Source organism: Calypte anna, chromosome 2, assembly GCF_003957555.1.
Source record: "Calypte anna isolate BGI_N300 chromosome 2, bCalAnn1_v1.p, whole genome shotgun sequence".
Taxonomy (NCBI): domain Eukaryota; kingdom Metazoa; phylum Chordata; class Aves; order Apodiformes; family Trochilidae; genus Calypte; species Calypte anna.
In genome coordinates, this window is record NC_044245.1 from 116,997,445 (window position 1) to 117,014,975 (window position 17,531).

At 38.5% G+C, this 17,531-nt stretch overlaps 1 protein-coding gene across 1 annotated transcript in view; it reads left to right on the plus strand.

The window, feature by feature from the left end:
* The window catches only part of CSPP1 (centrosome and spindle pole associated protein 1), a 61,273-nt gene extending 43,774 nt beyond the window's left edge, over positions 1–17,499 (plus strand). Inside the window, exons 23-31 of the mRNA XM_030446211.1 lie at positions 998–1,064; positions 2,990–3,110; positions 3,820–3,965; positions 4,524–4,664; positions 5,561–5,601; positions 6,862–6,925; positions 11,697–11,803; positions 11,982–12,123; positions 16,711–17,499. Of these exons, the coding sequence (XP_030302071.1) occupies positions 998–1,064; positions 2,990–3,110; positions 3,820–3,965; positions 4,524–4,664; positions 5,561–5,601; positions 6,862–6,925; positions 11,697–11,803; positions 11,982–12,123; positions 16,711–16,937 (1,056 nt within the window). The 3' untranslated portion in view covers positions 16,938–17,499. The remainder of the gene's footprint in view (positions 1–997; positions 1,065–2,989; positions 3,111–3,819; positions 3,966–4,523; positions 4,665–5,560; positions 5,602–6,861; positions 6,926–11,696; positions 11,804–11,981; positions 12,124–16,710) is intronic.
* Positions 17,500–17,531: the final 32 nt, after the last annotated feature.

The following is a 17,531-nucleotide window of genomic DNA, read 5'->3' on the forward strand; positions in this document are numbered from 1 at the left end:
TACCAGATTTTTAAAATTTGCCAGTTATTACCTGAATATTACCACAAATAACTGGAGACTTGTCTTTTTATTACCCAATCTTGTAGCTCTGAAATTTAATGTTCAGTTTTATGCAAAGTACTGAGGAAATTTTTTTGAATGTGTTTTTATTTTTATTCCCTGCATGTGTGTTTTCTGTAAAGATGAACTTACAGTTTTTGAGTATAAGTACTCTGTCCAGCTTATCAAAGGTTTTATGATCTCAAGGCTTATGGTAAGAAAGGTTACATCTTAATTTAGCTACAGACGTTACGTTTTTCAAGGTACAGAGATTGTAACTCTTAATACACTTTACTTTCTTCTTTGCATCTTGAATGAGATATCTAAGACCACTCATTTCTATTACTTAGTTTAATCTTCCTTGGGACAATTAAAAAAAAAAAAAAAAGAATTTTTCCTGTGAAGAGTAGATTAATTAATCTCATACAATATTTGAATCTCAGGCCACATTTCTGACCTTTTACTTGGAAATGCTTTTTTTTTTACTAACTGTCTATATGAACTGTATTAAAAATTCAAAAAATGAATTTTCCATCAAAATTATTATTTACCAAAATACTTCATAGTCAGCTTCCAAAAATGTTTTAAATAAGACTTTAAACCTTGTTTAAAACTTGCTTTTGCCAAATGTTAAGAGTGCTCTGGAAGAAGCTCAGTTTATTTCTGTGTCTTTTCAGTATTTGGTGTAGCTTTGTCTAGATCTCTGAAGAGTGCATTATAGGTGTTAGCATAGTAATTTGGATTATGCATTTAAAGAGCAGATAGAAAAAAACCTTAGACATTAACAACCTGTAAGATTAACCTTCTGTCTTCCAGTAGTAGTGGAAATTAACATAAACCATGTGGCAGTTAAGATAAAATAAGGTAGTTTGACATAAAACAAGGTAAATTAAATGTGCTTAGGTCTGCTCTATTTTCTTCCTTTGACACGTTAACATTTCATATTTATTATCACTAGAATCCTCCACGACCAAGGGTTCCTTCTCCACCTGTCCCTGCTAGAAGAAATCAGTTGCGTGCATTTGGTAGGTATTGTCTCTACTGCAAAGTCACAAATACAAGGAAAATGTTCTCAGTTCAAATATAAAGTAAAAAGAAGGGCAGTAAAGCTGATGAAGGGTCTCAAGCACAAGTCTTATGAGGGAACTGGGGTGTTTAGTCTGAAGAAAAGGAGGCTGAGGAGAGACCTTATCATTGTCTACTACTACCTGAAAAGAGGCTGTAGAGAAGTGGGTTTTGGTCTCTTCTCCCAGGAAGCAAAGTGATAAAACAAGAGGAAATGGCCTCAAATTGTGCCAAATTTCTTCCCCAAGAGGGTTGTCAGACACTGGAATAGGGTGCACAGGAAAGTGATCAAATTACCATCCCTAGTGGTGCTTTGGGACGTGGTTTCATGGTGGACTTGGCAGAGTGCTAGGTCAACAGTAGGACCTAAATGATGATCCTAAAGGCATTTTCCAACCAAAATGATTCTGATTGTCTTTCTTGCCTGCAAAGGAATGGTCTTAAGTTTGCATTTCTATCTGAATGTTCTCCTTGTCTTAGTATTGTCAATGTATTAGTATGGTATGACTGAAGTATTAATACAAAATACAAATGCATTTATTATGTGTTTTAATTAGGAAATATTTTTCCTTAAAACTCTGAAAATGGGATAGTGTCCTTGGGAAGTGCTGGATCTTTCAGGCAGGACAATGGTGACCACTGTGACCAGAACATTGCAAAGTGGGAATTTTTGATGGGCTGAATATTGCCTTAGATCACCAATGCATAGAGCATTGCAGTTCTGACTCTTAAATTCCACGTTCCTGTGTTAGTATTTGTAATCCTCTTAGCTCTAGTGATGGGTTTAAAATTCAGACATTCTGAAAAGATCTTCCTTGTGATTCAGATGTTAGTTACCTTGGCAATATGTGAGTGGAAAGCAGTAATTTTTCTTCTGATTCTTTTTTAACAAGTGTAGAAGAAGCAACACATGGAATGTAGCAGTAAATGATGTTCTACAAATGCTGACCCCCAGCAATCTGTACCGAGGTCCATTCTGCAGAGTTATGCCTCCTATATGTGTCATGAGAGAAGTAAAGACATATGAATTAAATTTTGTGTTTGAGTATTTAAGCTAGTAAAACTTGCTTTCCTGCTTGGTTCTGCACTCAGACTAAAATCAGCAAAGTGCCAAATTATTAAGCGTGTTATTTGGAAAATAAGAAATTCATGAAACTGTTTTAAATTGTGGAAGAATTCTGTCCTGACCACAAAAAACAGCCTAGACCTAAAGTAAGGCTAAAAAGTTAACATAAGCATATACTAAAAATAAGTGTTGAAGTTAGAACTCTTGAACACATAGGAGAGACTGCAGATAGCAAGACAGATATCTGAGCAGACAGATAGCAAGCACACTTTTGAGTCAAGAAACAGAAATTAGGTTGTGTGCTTGGTAACACCACCCCAAGACCCATCTGGGTGTGTTTCTGTGTGACCTGCCCTAGGTGAGCCTGCTTTGGCAGGGGCATTGGACTCGGATGGTCTCCAGAGGTTCCTTCCAATCCCTAATATCCTATGAATTCTTGTCATCTGCCCCTGGGACTCTGAAGACTCTGTAGATTTGCTAATTTCAAAAGAAGGCTGTTTACTGGCAGCCCTCAGTGGTATTTCATAACCTTTTTTTTTTCCATAGCTTTTCCTTTTTTTATTACAGTGAATAATCTCTATTGACATTTGGATGCTTTCTGCTATTCAGGGGTTCTGGTCCTTGCACTGTCTCAAAATTCAAGTTCTGACCTAATTTCTAGTCGATGGAATGCTGCTGTTCTGGTGTTTGCATAATTGTTTTAATTAATAGTTCATTATCTCTCCCTTTTTTTTTTTTCCTTTCCACTTTACATTTGCGAGGTAGTCAGAAAAGTGTCTGTGACACCTTTATTCTTAAATTCTTTGTGTTAATTTCCAGAGGAAAGAAAGAATGTGATAAATGAGTTATCAGAGATGAGGAAACAGCTCCGAAGTGAAGAGAGGAGACTGCAAGAACAGCTGCTAAATATGGGCAGTGATGATGAGGTTCCAGTTACTCAGTAAGAATTTAATCTCCAGTTTTAAAAGTTGGATTTTGTAGAGGAACTCAAAGCTACTGTGTATAAGTAGCTTTTAGTAGCTGGCTAATACACGTGCATGAAATGAAAATATAAAAATATAACATGTATATAACATTTTCTTAATTTTTCCCTCTTTTTTTGTGTGTGGGTGTTTTCCATCAATTTTACTAAAATTTAGAATGAATGTACTGGTAAGATTGGAAGTTGAAATATTCTGTCTTGGAAAGTGTTTCAAACCAGGTGCCTAAGGCAGAATTTTATCTCATTACTTTTTTTCCTAGGGCGTAATTTGTGCCTGTAAACTGCAGTACAACTGCTAATGAATATGCTTATGGATAGCATGCTGCTGTGGAAGTACCTTCTTACTGAAAATCAAACCCTTTTTACTTAAGAAAATGGCTTTTGTGTCAGGTTTTTTTGTGTCAGTTAATCATACCAATTAGCTGAAAAAGACTCATCAGATCCTCAGTCTTAGTTCCACTCTATAAAGTATGAGGACTTTTTTGCTTTTAAGTAGGTTATCCCTTTTTATAACACAATATGCAGTGGCATTACTTTGAAATCTATTTTATTGTTTTAATGGCTTTATTTAAGGATAAAAGATGTGAGCTTTATCAGGATATTTCCATTCAACTCATTAATATTACTGTGATAAATTATATTCTGCTTGCTTTGCAATCTTTTGAAGTGGGAGGAGAGAGAAGAATCCAAAGGACATATTTGACATGGCCAGGCTTCGTCTGCAGGCCCCAGTGAGGAGACCTTCATCAAAGGAGGCACAAGATCCTGTCAATATACAGAATATCTGGGACTTCAATGAACTGAAATATAAAGGCAGGTAGATCTCCTTATCGATGAAGAAAGGGAGTGAAACATCTGTTCTTTTCCTCCATTTTCCACATCACACAGGATTTAAATTACAAAAGTAAATATCAGACTTTTCACAGCTACTGCCCATATACAGCACACTCTTTGGACAGAATTTTTTATGTCTGTAAATCTCTCTGGGGGCATTTCTACAAGTGCATGAAGTTCACAGCATTGTAATGCTGAGCGACTCAGAGCACTCATCTTCCAGTCCTACTTAAACTTCTTCTGCATTTGATATTATGATCTTACTGAAAGTAGAGTGAATTTGATTTTTTTTTTTTTTACTTACCAGCAAAATACTGTTCTGTGTAACTTTTTGTTTCTCCTTTACAGGAAAATACGTTTTTTAATATAGTAAAATCATAAAGTCATTGCTAAAGTGATCCTCTTGATCCTCTTGCCCATTATTATCACTCTTATTTTTAATACTTTTATGACTATGAATTTCAGGCTAGTTCTTTAAACATTTTTTTCATAAATGTTGGCTTAGGGAATAATTAAAATTTAATTTATTTGCTCTAGATTCTGAAACACGGATGGCTTTGAGGCACATGTATCCTGATCCTCCAAAAGATGACCAGACTCTAGAAATTCAACAGCAGGCACTGTTAAGGGAGCAGCAGAGGAGACTTGATAGATTGAGAATGAGGAGAGAAACAGAAGGTAAGGAATGAACAATCCAAGAAAATTTCAAGTATTTTTTATTTGTATTATTTGATAAGAATTATTAAAAATACCATCTCTAAAATTACTGTTCCTGTTTAACCTTGGTTCCCTGAAAGTAATTTAATTACTGCTTCATAATTTAGAAAAATACAAGGGCAAAGTAGTTTGGTTGCTCGTTCTTAAAAAAACCTGCACCTGGTCCTGTGGGAGGTGTCCCTGCCTATGGAACTACATGATCTTTGAGGTCCCTTCCAACCCAAACCATTCTATGATTCTGTAGCATTTGGACTTGACCTTTCTGTAATAGGTGCTCATAATATTGCTGTAAATATAACAAAAAAGTAGTCCTGACTGTTGCAGTACAGACCATCTAGACTTTTTCAAACCTCATCACAGTTTAGTGCCATTTTGGCATTTAATAATGTGCAATTGATCTTCTTTTAAATTTGAGTTTCAGTAGCCACAAAAATAGTTATGCTTCCTTTTGCTGGATAACAAATCAGGTTTTGAACAAAATGGGAAACAGTTAATTTCTATTTTCAAGGAATAATATGGTTCTAGTATGAAAAGGATGTTTGCTATTGGGAAGAGATTGATGCATCCAGCCTGAAGAAAGGCTTGCACGTGCTCAACATTCATAGAAACAATATGCTCCTCAATTTTCTATGATTTTTCTGAATCTATGTGAATTGACATAAGGAAGCTGGAATAAGCATTGCACTCAAATGTTTAAAAAAATTAATTACAATTACATATAATTTTAAAGAAATAGTACATAGCAATCTTCATTTTTGTAATAAAACACTGATAAAACTTTTAATGTTTTAGTGTTAACTTTTTTGATATCATTGCTATTGTTTTGTCTCTTGTCTATGTGGCTTCCATTCATCAAGATGATTCTGCTGCTGTCTTTAACTCACCAACAATGGGGCTGGTAAGAATAAAACATATTAATTTTTTAAAAATTACATTACTTTTTCAAGTATGAGCAATATTTTGTCTTTCACTGATTTGGAGAAAGGAATTACACTTAAATAAAAAGACAGCAAGCTTATTTACTTCTCTTGCTTGTCAATACAATGAGTAACAGGTTCTTTAAACCTGACATACATTTGTCTTTTTATATAGAGATAATTTGATTCTGTAACTCCTTTTTTAATATTAATTGATACTTATTTTATGTTTATGTGATGTTAGATTGCTGCTGGAGGTGGGAATTAGTATAAAAGCCAAGCCAGAAGTTGTTGCTCTGAATTCAGGTGGCTGAAGTGATGACAGTCAATAATCAGATCTGTTGTCTCAAACAGGACGTTTATTTTGTGACTTGGGGAAAAAAGTGAAATAAAGTGCTACCCAAAACCCAAACTACAGAATAACAGAGTTAATTGTGTCTCACGAGAATGTGAAACCATACAAAAAGAAATGAAGGCTGTGCAAGAGCAAAGCCATTAGCCTCAAGAATAATACTGTAACTACATGCAGATTTTTTAAAAATAACCCGAAAGCATTTCATAGTTGTAATTCATCACCCAAAATTCTTCCTCAGAGCAATGATTTGCAGTAAAAAAAAATTTTTGTTCTCTTTCCTCTGATAGTTACTACAGCTTTGATTTCAGAGTGGTTTTCAACGTAAATTATTCCATAATAGAATTTCTGTAACAAATGGTTGCAACTGTGCTGTGAAATAGAAGTTATTACTCTTAGTGCTTGTTATTACTGTGAAAAAAATTTGTTGTTTTAATATCAAATACTGTATGTTGTAGGATAAGTAAAACATAAGGACTCACTCTTCATATTGATCAATACTTTTACAGAAGCCTTAGGTGCAAAGCTCCTTCTAGAACTGGCTGAGCTGAAATTCAAGCAGAGCTACGAGGATCTATTTCCTGATGGAAAAGTCTGTGTTACACAAATCACCATTACAGCTGCCATGTGTAGGCAACTTCAGCAAATGGGGTTACTACAGAAAAGTTAAAAAACTTAATGCTTAAAGAGAACATGAGTTATTTAAAAATGTAAAGGTGTTTGTTGTTTTTTTTTCTTTGTAGCCATAAAGTAAGGAATAGTACAGCACACTGTAGAGCTGCTGTTTGCTTTGCAGAAGTGTGGAAATTAATTTACACTAAGTATAATATACAGTAAGTATAGACATTGAGGCATCTGAATTTGTATGTCTTCTGTTTCACTTTTATAGTTCAGGAATGAATCTAATGAATTCTTGAAAAATTCCCTGTTGGAATCGGATAGTGCTTTTATCGGTGAGTTTATACCTCCCCTAAAACATGTTATGAGTGTACAGACATGTCATTTAAATCTAACAATGTGTCTCTAAAATGATTATTACTCTTTTAAAAGAGTAATGTTACTCTTTTAAAAGTTGCAGTGGGTGTAACTTTGGTGTTTTAAAGTATCAGAAAATTATGCCTCTAGATCAAGGTGCAGATCTGTATGGAAGGAATTGTACTGCAATAAATTTGTGTGGATTACACCTAAAATTAATCATGCTGCTCACTTGCCTTATACCACTTCACACCTTTTCATGAGAAAGCATCTTTCCATGCTCATTGTGCTCTGACTGGGATGTCAGCCTTGTCAAGGAGCTTCTTTTTCCATCTTCCCAGCTTCAGGTGAGGAAAAGGAAAAGCTAATATTTGTTCAGCAAATGTGTTACAAGTAGAATATACAATGCACATTCTCTGTTGTTCCATGGCAAATAAGTTATTAGCAGTCACGTCTTACAATTTTGAGCTGCCCATAGTGAAGCATGTGTTGAGCAGCCAGCAGTTAATTTTATTCTTTGTTTTACAAGCATTCTTGATTGGAAGTATGATTATATGGGTATAAACTAGTGATTCTTTCTAAAGTACTGGGCTGGCTGGCTGATACACCAGAAGGCTGTGCTGCTATCCAATGAGATCTGGACAGGCTGGAGACCTGGGCAGAAGTCAAGCTGGTGAAGGTCAATAAGGACAAGTGTAGAGTCCTGTGCCTGGGAAGGAATAACACCAACCACCAGTACAGATGAGGGAACATCCTATTGGGAAGCAGTTCCATGAAGAAAGACCTTGGAGTCCTAGTGGACAGTAAATCCTCCATGGGTCAACAATTTGCTCTTGTGGCCAAGAGGGCCAATGGTATCCTAGGATCCACATCAGAAAAAGTGTGTCCAGCAGCTCTAGAGAGGTTCTCCTCCCACTCTACTCTGCCCTGGTGAGACCACACCTGGAATTCTGTATCCAGTTTTGGACTCCCCAGTTCTTGAGAAACCGGGATCTACTGGAGACAGTCCAATGGAGAGCTAGGTGGATGAGTAAGGGACTTGAACATCTCTCCTATGAAGAAAGAATGAGAGAACTGGGGCTGTTTAGCCTTGGGAAAAGAAGGCTGAAAGAGGATCTTACTAATGTCTATCAATATCTGAGGGGTGGGTGTCAAGAGGATGAGGCCAATCTCTTTTCAGTGGTGCCCAGTGATAGGACAAGGAATAATGTGAAATTCCACCCTCAACACGAGGAGAAACTTCTTTACTGTGAGGGTGATGAACACTGGAACAGGCTGCCCAGAGTGGTTGTGGAGTCTCCTCTGGGGACTTTCAAAACCTGTCTGGATGTGTTACTGTGCCCTAGGTGATGCTGCTTTGGCAGGAGGGTAGCACTAGATGATCTCTAGAGGTCCCTTCCAACCCCTAACATTCCATGATTCTGCTCACTTCTCTTCTGTTCATGCATTATTGCATTTCATGTAACATGCAACAGCATACTTGTCACTTCTTAATCATGTGAAGTAGATGATTTTTAGTTTTCTTCAGATTTTTTATGAGGACTGTGTCTCACATTGCCTACATCTCTTTATTCAGCCTTTATATACATGAATGTAAAACTGCTGTTTCAGAAATAATAAGGGTAGACTTATCTGCACTTTTTAAATAATCCACCTAGCTCAGGCATTTATGCATTATTTGACATTAGTAGGCACTGTAGCACCTTGAAATTCTCTTCAATCATCTCTGAGAAAATCATCATACAAGGTTTTATCCTTTGCTGTAGGGGGAGATGCTGTAGATTCCTGCAAATGGCTTTTTAATGAAACTTGGTATGTTTCTGTATACCAATGATTATTATCTCTGGCTTTGGTTAAAAGCAAAATTTTTCATTTGAAATGTGTTCAGGCTTACTCTGTTAACTTGCAAATCCTGGAAACGTCAACTTGGGGTTGGGAAGGGTGGGCACAGGATGGGGCTTTCAGGATTGTTCAGTGCATTTGGTACTCTCTGTAGTTGGCAATATATTCTTCTCAAGGTTAGGAAATACTATTGATTATTTCTATCCCAAATGAATAAAGGAGTCCATCAGTCTAGAATGTGGCCAAATACCCTGTCTCTAGCAACAGCCAAAACAGGCACATGGGCAAGAGCATGAGGAAGGAGGGCAGGGATGCAGGAACACTTTTCCAGCCTCCAGGAATTTGGAGCTCAGGAGACTTCCTGACTCAAATGCTATGTGTTTGTATTTAACAAGTCTTGCTCAGATGGGTCTTTAACAAGCTGTCTTTTGGAATCAGCATTTTATAATTCCTCTAATTGTTTCCCATCAGCAGCATTGTGTGGTTAAATTTCCACACTCAGCCTTGTGTGAAGTCTCTCCTTTCATCTGCTCTAAATCTGCCACCTGTGTAATAGGGTGCTTGGTTTTATTCATCACTTTCACAAGGCTCAAGGTATTTATAGTCCTTTCCCCTATTTCTTTCTCTCCCCCTCCATCTGATTCTTGAAACACAGGGAGCTAACTTCTTTTTTTCCCCCTTCTTTTTTTTCCTGGATCATTTATTACCGTGTTGAAAAGCATCTTCCCCAGTACTGAGCTTTGGGCACTAACTAGAACTTTGTTATTCTTTGAATAATTTGGACTTTATAAATAGCTGTTAAAATTCTGAATGTGAATCTGGTGACTTACATCCCTGAAATGAAAAATAAAAACTTCATTATTGAATTATCTGTGGGCTGCCTTCTCTGTGAATTGTGCTGCTCACATTGTCTGAGGTTTTTTTGTGAAATAGTTGTGGTGGAGTGTAACAGTGTTTTTCATTGCTGAAGAAAAGCATAATATTATCTTCCAGGGTTGTTTTGGGTTTGTTTTTGACCTGGGTTTAAAATCTAACTCAATATTGTAATAGGTGTTAGCATTACAAATGAAATTGTATTTATCTCCTGGGGCTTAGAAATTTGAGGCAGTTGGGAATGGAGAGAGTTATCAATTTCTTTTTCCTTATTTTCCTCACTTGAAACCCTAGAATTCATTAATGCTAATGCAGTGATTTGAAAGCACATCTACCTGGCAGCAACCTGAATGATAGATGCTTAAAGGAACAGGTAGCATCCTATGCTGATGAACCACTGAAGGTTCAAATAAATTCTCTGTAGCTTGTACTTAATTTCTGGTGTGATAAATTCACATGATTAAACAGTTTTTTGTATCCTGAGTAATAGCACCCGTTTGAACATGATGAAGTTTTCAGTTGATCCTATAATTAGAATTCTGATAAATGGATTGTTAGCCATATATAACTTCAAAATTATGCTTTGATATTTTGTTTGTTTAAAACATTTTTGATCAGAGTGTGAGTGCTTTTGAAACTGGGGGAGGAAAAGAGGAAAGTAGAGTAAAATTTAATTTCTAGGGAAAACAAAACTGCAAATATGGAAGAATTTAAAAAAATATCTGCATTTCTGTGAACTTCCTTAATACTGATATAAATCAAATTTATTTTTCAAGCCTAAGTATTTCAATTTTCAACCAAAATAATTGTTCCTTTTGAAATTTCATTTGAGGATATAAAGTATCTCATTAAAATTTATTTTGATATTGCTAGGAAATGAAACCCCCCTTCTTTTCACAGCTGTGGTTTATTTTTAGTGTCACAGTGTGTCCCTTGGTAAAGCAAATAATTTCAGACAAATGCTGCAGAATTGTTTAATACTCTGTGGTTTTGTGCATGTATTTTATAGATACGTTGACATGCATTTATATTTTTCTTTTTTCTCCTTTTTTAACTGTCATAGTAGACTAAGAGCCTTTCCAAAAGGTGACTGTTGTCACAAAGAGTAATCAGTGGGAATAGGTTCTATATTGGTTTTGTTAAGTGGAGTCCTTTATTTTTCTGGGAGGCTTTGTTCCTGGAACTGTAAGAGGGAGTAAATTAGGAGATGGAGCCCAGTGCCTGCACCAAGCTTCAGTCAAGCCATAAACCAGGCCCCAAGCAATGGTTATTGGTTCTGCAAAGGAAAAAAAGTGTCTGCTTGAAACAGTTTGTGCTTGAAATAATTTCCAGAATTAGCAAAGAAAGAGGAAATAGCCAAAACAAGTGTGAAGGAGAGATAACACTTTTGGGTTCATTTATAATCTAAAAGTAGATTCAACTCCCCCTGCTATAATAGAGGCATGATTAAAAAAAATTAGTTATTTTTGTATGAACAGATTCTAATGCTTCTTTACATGAAAAGTTGTAAGGTATGACTAAGGATATGTGATCAAGGCATTGATGATGTTATCAGAACCCATGTAGCATTAGAATTCCATGTAATATTATTACATATTCCATGTAGCATTTACATACAGACTTTATTACATGATTTTATCCTTTTATGCCTCCAGTTAGGCTAGTGCCTAATGCTATACTCATTTGAATACTGTTTTTTTTTTTAAAGGTCTTGGTATAAAAAAAGATTTAGTGAAGTCAGGTAGGTGTTGTGTTTACAGGATGTGAAATGCCTTATCTTAGATAAGAGAGATTTCATTTTGTAACTCAAGATTGTTGTTGCCTTTGCTTCAGCCCTTACTGCTCTTGCTGTACCTTGTTCTTTTCACTGCCTCTGGGTTGTCCCTGGCTTCACACAAGGTGTCCTGATGAGTGCATTCCTTTGAATCCTGTGATCAAAATGCAATATATGGACTCATTTCAGTACATCAACAGGTTTTAACACTGACTCGGATTTTTATGTCTTTGAAAGTGATTTCACCCCTATTTTTCCAGGTGCTAATGGGGAAACATTTCCTGCCTTAGAAGATAATTTATCACCACAGCTTCCTCCTTCTGCAAGGGAGAGGAGACGACTGAAGCAGAAGGCTTTGGAGTTTGCTGTATGTATGATCAGTAGATCCACTTAGGCATGACAGGGGGACCACAGATCCCAGTTCCTGTGGTTCCTTAGTGACTAGATTATATGGGGATACTTAAAGTGTACATTTATAGCTATTTGCCCTTTAAAAAAGAATGCTGCTTACCTGAAGGATCTGTGCACTGTTTGATTTTCTGCAGGAGGATGTCCAATCCCCACTGCTGCAGCCTGACAGCTTTTCTGTGCACTCCAGCTTCAGCCTCGATGTTGATCAGCTGAAAGGAAAAAATGCAGAACGATTGTGCAGGCTGACTGAGCTCCAGCAGAAATCTGCTTGCTTAGGTATGTGCTGCCTAGCAGAGAAGATGCAGTGAGTACTAAGGAACGGCAATAATGAAAGGAACAAATGTTAATAGCCTTGTTAATAGCCTGCCTGTAGTTGAAAAGGGGAAGTTCAGGCTCAAACAGAAGTTCTTCACAGAGATCTGTAGCTGGTGCAAGAGGTTCCCTAGCAAACATCAACAGAATTTGAGTAAGTTTAGAGGAGGGTAATAGGAAAAAATGTTCTAATTCCTGTCTGATCAGCCACTCATATGTGTCCTGTCTGTAGCACTTTTATCACTGTGGTGTGTCACAGTCAGCAGTAAGATGTGGCTGTCCAGCTGTTGGCAATACAGACAGAGGGACTGAGTGCACCCTCAGCACATTTTCTGATGATATCAAGCTGTGTGGTGTGTTCCACACACTGGAGGGAAGGAACATCCAGAGAGACCTGGACAGGCTTGAGAGGTGGGGCCTGTATGAAGATGACAGCCAAGGGCGTTGTGCTGCACATGAGTTGGAGTAATCCCAAGCACAAATACAGCCTGGGGGGAGAATGGATTGAGAACAGCTCTGAGGAGAACAATTTGAGGGTGTTTGCTGATGAGAAGCTCCATGTGAGCCAGCAATGTGTGCCTGCAGCCAACCATATCCTGGGCTGCATCAGAAGAAGTGTGGCCAGCAGGTCAAGGGAGGTGATTCGCCCACTCTGCTCTGCTTTTGTGGGACCCAACATGAAGCACTGTGTGCTGTCCTGGGGCCCCAAAGACAAGAAGGACACGGAGCTGTTGGAGTGAGGAGGGCCATGAAGATGAACAGAGGGCTGGCACCCCTCTCCTGTGAGGACAGGCTGAGAGAGTTGCGGTTGTTCAGCCTGGAGAAGGCTCCACAGAGTCCTTATAGTGCTCCCAGTCTACAGGAAGGAGGAGGAGGAGTCTATAGGGAAGCTGAGGAGGGACTTCTTACTAGGGAATGTAGTGATAGGACCTGGCCTAGTGGGAGGTGTCCCTGCCCATGGCAGGGAGGTCAGAATAAGATGATCTTTAAGGTCCCTTCGAACCCAGAGAATTCTGTGATTAGATGAAGTATCTCTTTTTTTAGGAGGTGGTTGCTGTGCTGTTTAGGCAATTACAGTATCAGTATCCTTTTTATAAACTTAATGAGGGTACAGATGCTGACAGTTTTTCTGATTCTGTTGCTATGGGTACTACTACAAGCACTTAATCCTTTTTTGCTTGTTTTAACTATCTCATTGTGGTTTGGTTTTTTTATTATTATTATTATTATTTTATTTTTTAAAGTTACTTAAAAAAAAAACATTCATATTAATTTCTTCTGTAATATAAACAAATGCTTTACTAATTTTACCCCCTAAACTTTTTTGCTGTGTGAACTTGCTTTACTTCTCTGCTCTTGTTTTACCTCACCTGGAAGAAGAGATCCTTTTGCTCAGTTGTGGTGGTTAGGGCTGCACTGCTGCCTGCAGGTCCTGTTTCTTCCTCATACTCAGTTACATTAATACAAACAAAAAAAGTAAAGCCAAGTGGTTTTATTCCTCTCTCCTAGCAGTTTGGTAGAACCCTTATGGCACCCTCTTGCTTTCTTAACAGCCATGCCTGTTAATTCACCTCCACCTTCAGTGGCACTGCTGAAAGCAAACAAGTGTCAAATCTATAACAAAGGAACTGACTGGTTATTTCATTTTTAAATGATTGAGAGATGACAATTTACAGGCTTTGATAAATTTTAAGAGCTGCTTCTGTTGGCACAGTAAGGAGGCTCTGTTCACAGCAGTTCACTCTCCTTTATGAGACTGGTTTGGGAATTCAGAGACCACTTGAAAAATTGTTTTCTTAAATAGAAAAGAAGTGCATATCAGAGCCAGGCCTCATCCTCTGTTTCCACCCATTGAAGAAACACATTCCCTTCCATGTAGACTTGGTGAGTACTTTGGGTCATGAAGTCTTTCCCAGCCAGCAGCTTCTTTCTCCAGCAGACAGGGTAGGTATGTTCCTAACTGCATAACCAGGAGCAGACTCAGACACAGAAGAGAGAATTCCTACAGCTTTGAGCACATCAGATGGGTGCCTGAGACCCTGCTATATGTAAGAGAAGTTGCCTAAGTGGCTTGACACTTTTCAGGCAATTCCTCTGTGGCCTTAGGTAGGGGAATGCTAGAGCCTGCAGTGACACTGACTCCTGGGAAGTGCAGGCTGGAGGAATACAAACACTGATACCTGCTCCAGGGTGCTGAAGGAGCTTGTTCTCCCCGAGGGGCAGGAGGTGCTGCAGTCAGGGTGTGCTGTGCAGTCAGTGTTCAGGGGGAGTCCAAACACCACTCAGTTTCTAAAGCAGAATTTCATACAAAGGAAAGAGGTGAACTTATCCCCAGCCTACAGATACCATCTGTGGATTATCAGTTTTCCAAAGAAAATTCCTTTTATGGTGTCCAGTTAAGAATTGTTGTTTTTACGGAGTGTACAAAATGTTGAAATTATTGAAGAAGTTTTGTACTGACCTGTTTTGCTTTTGAAAAGCAGCACAGAATGAGTATGATACAGTGATGTGTGCTCTCATGTCTGACAAAGCAGCTTCTTTTCCCTCTGACTGCTGGAGTATCTAATGGCTTTGTCTTTGAAGGCAGTAATAGTGAACTTGGGGAAATGCAGCCTTCTGGCCTGCAAGTCCACAGCTTGTTTGTCTCTAAACAAATTCATTACCTTATTTTTATTGTTTCTAAATATCATCCCTTAAAAAAGGAGCAAAGAGAAAATTGATTTTCTCTGGTGTTATTTTTCCTGCTGTGTACTCTTGTTAACAACTCCGTAACTCCTGTGTGTAGGAACTGGGATTCTGGCACACAGGAGCTTTCCTCTGGCTCATGATTTGGGAGATAAAGAAAGAGGTTCAGAGGTTCAGGTGAAGGAGGTGATAGGCCTGAGGGAGATGGAGCTCTCTCTGCATTTTAATGTTACAGAGAAATTTTGTTTTAACCAGACTGAGAAGGCTTGGGGGGGGATGGTCAGCTCACTGTCTGTGTGAGGTGTCAGAGCTACTGGATTCACTGCCAAGTTCTTACTGAACAAAAGCTATTTGGTATTTTGGTTTAGAATGTGCATATTCTGCCTTAGGATAATAATATTCTGGGTAACAGAGCTGCCCTTAAACTTACCTTTTGATATTTTATATATGCAACCATAACTTTCAGTAAAATGCATATTATTTATTCCTTATTAAGAGTAGAAATCATTTAATGCATTTGAAGTCATAAACATATATAACGAATAAACCCTTTTTATTGCTACAAACCCATTTTCTAAGGACAAAAAATTATGGCAATTAATTCAATTTATTTTAACTAATTCAAATTGCTTTGCTGATTTGTAATAAGAAGGGAATAAAAATTAGCCAGGTGTGTCTCTGACAAGAAACGTAAGAGTTTTGGTTTGATTTTTGCATGTTTTAGCTGCAGGCCAAAAACCCTAAAACTTCACTGCAAACAGTCTAAAGCTGAATGAAAAGTAGATTTCCCTGTTAAAGAAGAAACAAAATTTCACAGAGAAGCTTTGGCTTAATATAAGTAAAATTTTATAAAGTAATTTCTACCAGAATGAAATACTGAAGTTTGGAAAAAGCACCCAAATACATAAAATCCGTGACATAAATTGCCTCTGCCAAGTATTTTATCACTAAAGGATATAAAATTCTATTACACTTTAGTGGAAGTCGCTTATTTGTGCAAAAAAACCTGTCTGTAGGTTCTGGATGTGTGGAGCACATCTCAAATGCTCAAACATTTTTCTGCCCAGCATTAAAAAATTCCTACGAATCAGAAATTCCTCATTTACACAACACTATAAAGGGGAAAACACGGCAACTTTAAGTCCTGGTGTGTGGAGTTTTTGCATTAATTTTTCGTTTTAATAGCACTGAGAAATGATACATTTATATCCTTTTGTGCCTTTACATAACAGAATTTTAAATGTAACATTTTTTAGTGTGGGGTATCCAGTAGCTGTTCGGGATAGTGGGTGCGAATGGTTGCTGATGGACTTGAGATAAGTAACAGGAGAGTTCAGGATGATGATGGCCTCAGGTTCCCAGTGCCAGGCTGGGAGGTGCAGGGTGCCCTCTGTGCATCTCAGCGTGGCTCTGCAGTAAGGGTACAACCTGTGATGTACAGACCTGCTTGCATGTTAAAATAAAATCCTTTCCTTCCTGAGTTGAAGCCCAAGAGGCTGTTTATCCAGGAGTTTTTAGCCATAACGCTGCAATTTAATGACCACATTTTTCTGAGCATTTTTGATGGGTTTTTTTTGCCTTGTCACTACAAGCAGAAGCTCGGGAAAGCGGGAACCTTCCCCCATGTCCCTCCCAGGCTGCCTGCATGGGGCCCTGGTTGATGGGGCAGGGGAGGAGCTGGTGACATTAGATACCAAAAGCTTGGCAGGCTGTTGACTGAGGCATCGAAAATATGTGTTAGGTAGAAACAAATGTAACTTAAAAGTGTGATTTCTGCGTGTCTTGCAAGTCTGCTCGGTGTGAAAAGAAAAAAAAAGTGCCAAGATGTTCTGTCCCTTTTTACATGCTTCTTTCCTTCCCTCTCAGGTGATAGCATCTCCCTGGGAGACGCAGATGACCTCTTGAAGCGGGCTCCACCCGGTGCCAGCAGGCGGCCCGGTTCTGTGGACTCGGTGGCGACAGAGCCCTGGCTGCGACCCGGAACTTCAGAGACGCTTCAGCGCCTCCTGGCTGCCCCCGATAGCCCCCCAAAACTCCCCCCCGAACCCGGGGTGCCCTTCAGCTGGCAGGGCCTCTCCACTGCCCACGGCTGACAGGGACCCCCGGGTGGGAACCAGCTGTGCCTCGGGCAGGGCTGGGGCTGTTCTGCACTACAGCACTTTCCAGGGATGGTTCTTTCTTTCCCGTGTACCCGGCGTGGGAGCCCCGTGTGTCTTTTAAAATAGCAATAATAAAGTAACAGAAGCTGCAGAAGGTGTAGGACAGGGATGTTTTATATGAGGTGAGAGGGGAAGGGAAGGGAGAGCTTGGCAGATTTGCACTTTTGATACAATTTAAGGTTCAGCCTCAAGAGCTGGGCTTGCCACAAAATTAAGTGGCTGTGTGAAATCTATATTAAATCACAATTAATTTTTAGCTTTGTTTATAGGCAAACTCCAAACCTGTCTGGAGATAGAGTAACCCAAGAGCTGAGGTGCATTTTAAGCTTTTTACCAAAAGAGTAAATAACTTGGAGAGGGGCATTTGCTTTTCCTAGAGTGATGAGTGCTACCCTGCATGAAAGCTCAGCAAAGAGTTTCATGGAAAAAAGACTATTAGCAATTTATCTTAAAGATCTCTAGCCTGTTATGTGCTGGATATACAGATATTGTTGCATATATTTAATTTACAGGTCTGATTTAAGAGTT